At 29.1% G+C, this 7,146-nt stretch overlaps 1 protein-coding gene across 1 annotated transcript; it reads left to right on the plus strand.

The window, feature by feature from the left end:
* The first annotated feature begins 2,504 nt into the window (after positions 1-2,504).
* Positions 2,505-6,411, plus strand: LOC115237269. The gene is made up of 7 exons (XM_029810212.1): positions 2,505-2,668; positions 4,368-4,582; positions 4,695-4,832; positions 4,897-4,987; positions 5,306-5,448; positions 5,531-5,663; positions 5,746-6,411. The coding sequence occupies exons 1-7, from the start codon at positions 2,525-2,527 to the stop codon at positions 5,797-5,799; spliced, it is 918 nt and encodes a 305-aa protein (XP_029666072.1). The 5' UTR covers positions 2,505-2,524; the 3' UTR covers positions 5,800-6,411.
* Positions 6,412-7,146: the final 735 nt, after the last annotated feature.

Genomic DNA, 7,146 nt, shown 5'->3' on the forward strand with positions numbered 1-7,146 from the left:
ACTAATGCCAATATGGACCTACGGCATCCAACTGTGGGGGACCACGAGTTTATCCAATTTGGACAAGTTGCAACGTTTCCAATCAAAAACGCTGAGGCGCATAGTTAACGCACCATGGTTCGTAGGAAATGACGAGATTCACCGAGACCTGAACGTGAAATACGTGAAGGAGGTGATAAAGGAGCATAGTGCCAAATATCAGTCGAAATTGTCAACACATTCCAACAATCTGGCAAAGGATCTATTGAACGCGCCTAAATATGTGCGCTTGAAGAGAAAAGACCCCCTCGATCTAGCAACGAGTGTGTTATAATTATTGTAATTTGATGAACCCGGATATTGAGTGTTGGCGAAGGTCAGCACGCAATTAATTGACCGAGTTGGTGGTAGTGAAGTTGAGACCTTTCTGAGAGTGTCCTGGTTTGGATAGATTCAGAATTCGTAAGGCTAAAGGTTGGTTGTAAAAGAAAAAAAAATAATTTTCGGGAGTTCAAACGGGTATGCCTTCTTAAGGTAGGAAACCCAGTGTAACGGCTAAAAAAAGGCTATTTTTTTCTAGTAAATAATCGTTTTTTTCAAAATCGCATTATTAACATCACAAAGTACATAATTTGAACTATCTTTTGTGATTTTTTCGTTAAAAAATATTAATATTTATAGCTACAATAGCTAATGGTGTGAGCCGCCTTAAAAAAAACGGGCGTATGCGTAGCGGGGCAACAAAAGGTCTGAAACAAAAAAAATATGTATTTTCTTAAAATATAAGACAATAGCTTCAGTTGCACGTATGGAATTTTCGATTGAATAATTTGTTTTTTTGTAATGTTAAAAAACAGAGGTCAATACCTTACTGATTTTTGAACATTTTTCTTTAAAAGTCCGTCATTTTGTAACAAATTATTTTTTTTAAATCCATACGTGCAGCTGAAGCTATTGTTTTATATTTTAAGAAAATATTTGTTTTTTTTGTTTCAGAGCTTCCGTTGGCCCGCTACGCGTGTGCTCTTTTTTTTAAGGCGGCTATCATACTATTGGTTATTGTAGCTATAAATATTAATATTTTTTAGAAAAAATTTCACAAAAGGTAGTTCAAATTATGTACTTTGTGATATTAATAACGCGAATTGAAAAAAAAAAAATTATTTACTAGAAAAAAAAATCCTTAAAAGTAGTCTTTTTTTCAGCAGTTACACTGGTTTCTCCCCTTAATAGTTCATCATTATTCATCACATTATTTTATAAATACATTACAATGTTCGATGGTATATGGCATCATTACATGCATAGAAAATGATACACGTTATTTTGCAAAAAAGCAGCAAAATTTTCAACATAAATATCGCCGGAATGTTTGTAATATCGTTACAGTGTCTCACGGTAAGAATATTGCATAATATAAACTGCGATATTTATAGCTTAACATGTTCCACATAATGCAATATTAAAAACATTATTTATCATTCATTTTTATTACAGTTAACAAAAGCATCGATGTCTTATTTTATGTATTCTACCCAGCAATGATACGAAGATACACTATCGATAACAGAAATCGTTCAGAAAATATTTTCCAGTTTGAAAAAGTTTATTATGATTTTAATACATTTTGCATTAATTAAATAATATACCCTGATAACAGCGTTTTGTTTTTTGACTGTTGCACTGTTTAGACTTTAGACAATTAAGAAATTGCAAATTCACAATAATTTATTTTCCTATAATGGATACCTATTTTATATTATGAAATATGTACGTCAAGTGGAAAATGTTCTGAGAAAGTATGAAACAATACGAATGATATGTTATAGAATATTTAAAGTTAATTTTTCTACAAATGTATACAGAATTACCGTGTATATTTTCAAACAAGTAAAATAATATTAATATCTGCTTCATATAAAGCGGTAAGTAATATACTACAAGAGATCTAATATGCATTAAATGTAGGTAGAATATGAAATAATGAAACACATGTATGTGTGTTTTAATTAAAAGCAACAATTATCCAGTTTCGTTTATTATAAAATGTAGAAAGCACTGAATCACAGTTTGTTACCTTATATATTGATGGCAATAGTTTTATAGCTAATTTGCCAGCACATGTAAAGCGGATTGACTCTGTTCCTTTAGACTTTAGAAAGACAAACTCTTTCCACGAGCGCACGCACAAGAATGAAGCACATGAAACCGTGTTCCTTGAAAAAAGAGCGATCGCGCTTGCGCCGATCGATAAGGTACCTGATGAATGTATGTTTCTCTCTGTGAAATACTCATTTCTTAAATTTCCTTCCATGAAAAATTGATAGCTTAATCACCACTTCACAAAATTGTTAAATTAAAAAAGTTTCGTTTCCACATTATTTGTGCAGTTTGATATTTATAATGAATTAGATAATTTATGACAAAATTTATTCTAAAAATACGGTAAGAGTTGAAGAATACTTTATTTGAAGAAGAGAAAGGAGGGGATAGAGGCAAATCTTTATCAATTTCTCCGCAGTCCAGTTCTTATGCTCGCACAGTAATGATCTGCGTTGAGACTCAACATTTTAATCTTAATCGGATCCTGCTACTTGCACTCGGCTTATGGCCGTATCAAAAATCAAAATTTAGTCAATTTCAGGCAATTTTGTGTTTTGGTATTTTGACAAGCTTTGTTGTATTCCAGGTATGTCTATATTTTTATTCATATTATTCTAGAATATGCATTAGAAAAATTATCACTAATTATATGAAGGGCAGTTTAATATAAACTGAATCTTTTCCATAACATTTTATTCAATTAAAATATTTTCAACTCATACCCAAGTCATTTTTCTACAGAATTTCCGCTTACATCTAAACATTTTTGCCATCGGTTTGGCAGTTTTTTTATTCCCGTGTCATAAAAAGTAGGGGCCAAAATTCAAAGCCAACGAATTGCGCACGAATTCATCCACCTTAACATTATTGTTGAATCGTTGTCCTTCGAAGCCTTTTTCAGTGACCCAAACAAATGATAATCACAAGGGAATAAATCGGGGCTGTAGGGGGATGTTCAATGGTGGTCCAATGCAATTGAGCCAATTTCTCTTGGATTATGGCGGCGATGTGAGGCTTAACGATGTCGTGCAGAAGCAACATTTTTTTTAAACATAATTGGCTTCGGATATGTTCCACTACTGTTTATGACACGGGAATAAAAGAACTATCAATCCGATGGCAAAAGTGCTTAGATGTTAGTAGAAATGATGTAGAAAAATGACTCGTGCATTGGAATCACTTTGATCAAATAAAAAGTTTTGGAAAAAGTTTGGTTTATATTTGACTGCCTATCATAGAAAATTCACTTTTATGCAATTACAAAACATGATCAAATTATATTTAAGTATTGATAATAGAATATATTTCAACTGCAACATAAAATTATTAAAATTTATTATTATTATGTTTTATTATTACGTTATTATATATTATTGCATATTATACAAAGCAAATTATCATTTTGATCTGTGTAAAGAAAAATTATTTTGTTATGCAACATTTTCAATAAATTGATTGAAGCTTACAGCGCTTATAACTACAAAATGCACTGTTGATTTTATCATCAAAATTTTTTCTACCGCAATAGTCTTTAATTTCTACGTAATTATCTACAGCACGTCCTGGATTAACACTCATCATGTAAGTTAATTATTTACCAACTTGTATGAATGAATATTTCAAAAACAAATAAATTTTTATATATCACAACCTTTTGCAACCTTTTCAAAACAACGTTAAATATTACTGTGATGGTAGATGAGAAATTTGTTGGAGCAACTACACTGCATCTGTAATGACCTAAAAGATGAAAACGAACTTACTATCTTTAAAAAGTATGAAAATATTGCAAGCCGTTGTACAATTATATTTACATGTAAGACAGTATTTTTTATCGACTATCTATATGTCATAAAGTTGAGCATATTCAAATCGTGAGACAAATCAAATTTTTAAATTAGACTGATTAACTAATTTGTGAATATCAGCTTAAACATATTTATCACATTTTTCCACCAGAATAAAAAATGATAAAACTTTTGCATGGCTAAAAGCATGTCTACATACATATGTATGTATATTTTTAATATATGTACATATAATATGTTATTCTTAATTTTTATTATCATATGGAGAAAAAAAAACAAAACTTTAAAATCAAGAAAAAAGTCAGAGCAGAAGAGTGATTTAAGAATAGCAAAATTTGAATGAGAAAGAGGATTATGTATAAGTAATACATTATAAAACATAAAAAGAGCAACTTGTAAAACAATTTTCTTTAAATGTTTTTAGCGTTCGCCATATGCTGTGTATTTATTTTTACTTTACTGCCTATTTGGCCACAGATCCTTGGTACTATCTTGTACATAAACGAGTCTCAACTACAGAGTCACACAATACAAATCGTGACAGAATATTTTGTCGATCAAGAAAAATATTACTATTTAATTTTACTGCATAAAGACGTAGTTTTTTGTATTGGAGTGACTACATCAACAGCGATAGGATCAACAGGCTTAGGATGTGCCATACACGCATGTGGAATATTTAAAATTGCAAGGTGAATAATGAAGTTAGAAATGGACACGATATGTATGACTACAATCAAAATCTTTATTTGTTTGTTTGTTTTAATTTGTTAATACAATTTTGAGAGAACTACATATTTACAGCAAATTAATTAATCATAGTTATCGTGTGGAGCAAATAATGACGACCGAAATGCTTAAAAACATTAACTTGAAGAAACGGGCTATGATTTATAAGAAAAAAATATTTTATGCCGTCGAAATACATTGCAAGGCTATAAAGTTGGTATGCGTATAACAATTATATATATAACACTTGTAATAATCTTGTTTTTCACTTGTAAAGGTTCATCAACGCAGGGATATCTAATTTTAAAGGCTTGCTTCTGTTAATAGTAATATTTGGTGTGATTTGTTTGAGCCTGAATATTTATGCAGTAAGTACTGTTTTCGTGTTTTAGAAACATTTTTAAGAGGGATATGCATGTATCTAATAATAACCAAAATTTAAACAATTTATAGATAAAAAATGTTATAAAAAAATAATATATAATCTTAATTCATAATATGCATAACAAATCGTGCTAATTATAAAATTATAAAATATTTAAAAACAGGATAATTTCAACATTAAAAAGACTTTTTTTTCTTGTATTTCTTGTCTATATTCTTTTTATATATTTATTATACATACCTAGACTATAATGAGTAATTGCTCATACGAAATTGTGTTAAACACAATTATGATATTTTAGGTGTACTGGAATGCAACGCATGGAAATAAGGATGAAGTTTTATTTTATCTTTTTATAATATTTGCCTTTTTTTCATATTATTTTATAAGTAACTACGTTGGAGAAGTGCTTCTCAGTCATAATAATTATATATACTCCACCACGTAAGAAACAATTTTATGTGTTGTTTGCAATTATATATACATATTAATATATGTATATGTATATTTATCATATTCTTCAAAGATACAATATTCGATGGTATATGGCACCATTACACGTACAGAAAATGATACTTTTTATTTTACAAAGAGGCAGTCAAACTACCCATCTAAGTATTGCCGGACTGTTTACACCATCATTAGAAAATTTCGTTATAGTAAGAATTACTACATATCACAAATTGAAATATTTCAGCACGTTCTATATTGCAACCTAAGAGACGTATTTCGTTATTACAGATAACAAAAGCATCAATATCTTATTTCACTGTTTTATGTTCTATGCAGCAATGATGCGAAGACATTCTGTCTGACAAAAATGAGCCAGAAAATATTTTTTATGTTTGAAATAGTAAAATGTAGAATATTAAAATGTGTGTCACGTTAATAAAATCTGCAAAAATTTAATTATACATCCTAATAACAGCATTTTGTTTTCTGACTATTGCACTCTTTAGATAATTAAGAAAACAAAAACTAATAATAATTTATTTTCCTCTAATGAATACCTATCTTACATTATGAAATATGTGCGTCAAGTAGGACGTTTCCTGAAAAAAATATGAAACAAAATGAATGATATAGTACAGAATATTTTAAAGTTAGTTTTTTTTATAAATGTTACACAGAGTTAACATGAATATTTTTGAACGAGTATAATAATATCAATTTCCGCTTAATATAAAGCAGTAAAGTAAAAGAAAAAAGAGAGATAGAAGCAAATCTATTAATTTCTCCGCAGTCCAGTTCCTATGCTCGCACAGTAATGATCTGCGTTGAGACTCAACCTTTTAATCTCAATCGGATCTTCCTACTCGCAATCGGCTTATGGCCAAATCAAAAATCAAAACTTAGTCAACTTCAGGCAACTTTGTGTTTTAGTATTCTGACAAGCTTTATTGTATTTCAGGTATGTCCATATTTTTATTCATATTATTATAGAATATGCATTACAAATATTATTACTAATTATAGCAAACGCTCTTTTATGCAATTATAAAACATAATCAAATTATATTTAATAATTGATAATAGAATACATTGCAACTGCAACACATAATTATTAAAGTTTCATTACGTTATTATATATTGCATATTACAATGCAAGTTATTATTTTGATCTGTATAAAGAATAATCATTTCCTTATGCAATATTTTCAATAAATTGTTTGGTTAAAGCTTACAGCGCTTATAACTACAAAATGCACTGTTAACTTTACCATCAAAATTTTCTCTACCGCAATATTCTGTAGTTGCTGCGTAAGTAACTACAGCATGTTCTGGATTAACACTTATAATGTAAGTTACTTATTTATCAACTTTTATAAATCAATATTCCTAGAACAAATAAGTTTTTATATATCACAACCTTTTCCAACTTTTTCAAAACAGTGTTAAATATTTTTGTGATGGTAGGTGAAAAATTTGTTGGAGCAACTACAGTACATCTGTAATGAACTAAAAGACGAAAATAAACTTGCTATCATTAAAAAATATGGACATATTACAAGACGTTGTACTGCTATTTTTATATGTAAGACAATATTTCTTACCAACTATACTATACGTCATAAAATTGAGCAAATACTAATCTTGAGAAAAGTTAAATGTTTAGATTAGTTTAATTAAATATATTTTGAT

Source organism: Formica exsecta, unplaced genomic scaffold (assembly GCF_003651465.1).
Source record: "Formica exsecta isolate Colony F162 unplaced genomic scaffold, ASM365146v1 scaffold283, whole genome shotgun sequence".
NCBI lineage: Eukaryota > Metazoa > Arthropoda > Insecta > Hymenoptera > Formicidae > Formica > Formica exsecta.

Coding starts and splice junctions, on each gene's coding strand:
- LOC115237269 (XM_029810212.1), top strand. CDS start 2,525: ATGATCTGCGTTGAGACTCAACATTTTAATCTTAATCGGATCCTGCTA. Junction 4,988..5,305: donor TGAGCCTGAATATTTATGCA/GTAAGTACTGTT, acceptor ATGATATTTTAG/GTGTACTGGAATGCAACGCA. Junction 5,664..5,745: donor CATTAGAAAATTTCGTTATA/GTAAGAATTACT, acceptor TCGTTATTACAG/ATAACAAAAGCATCAATATC.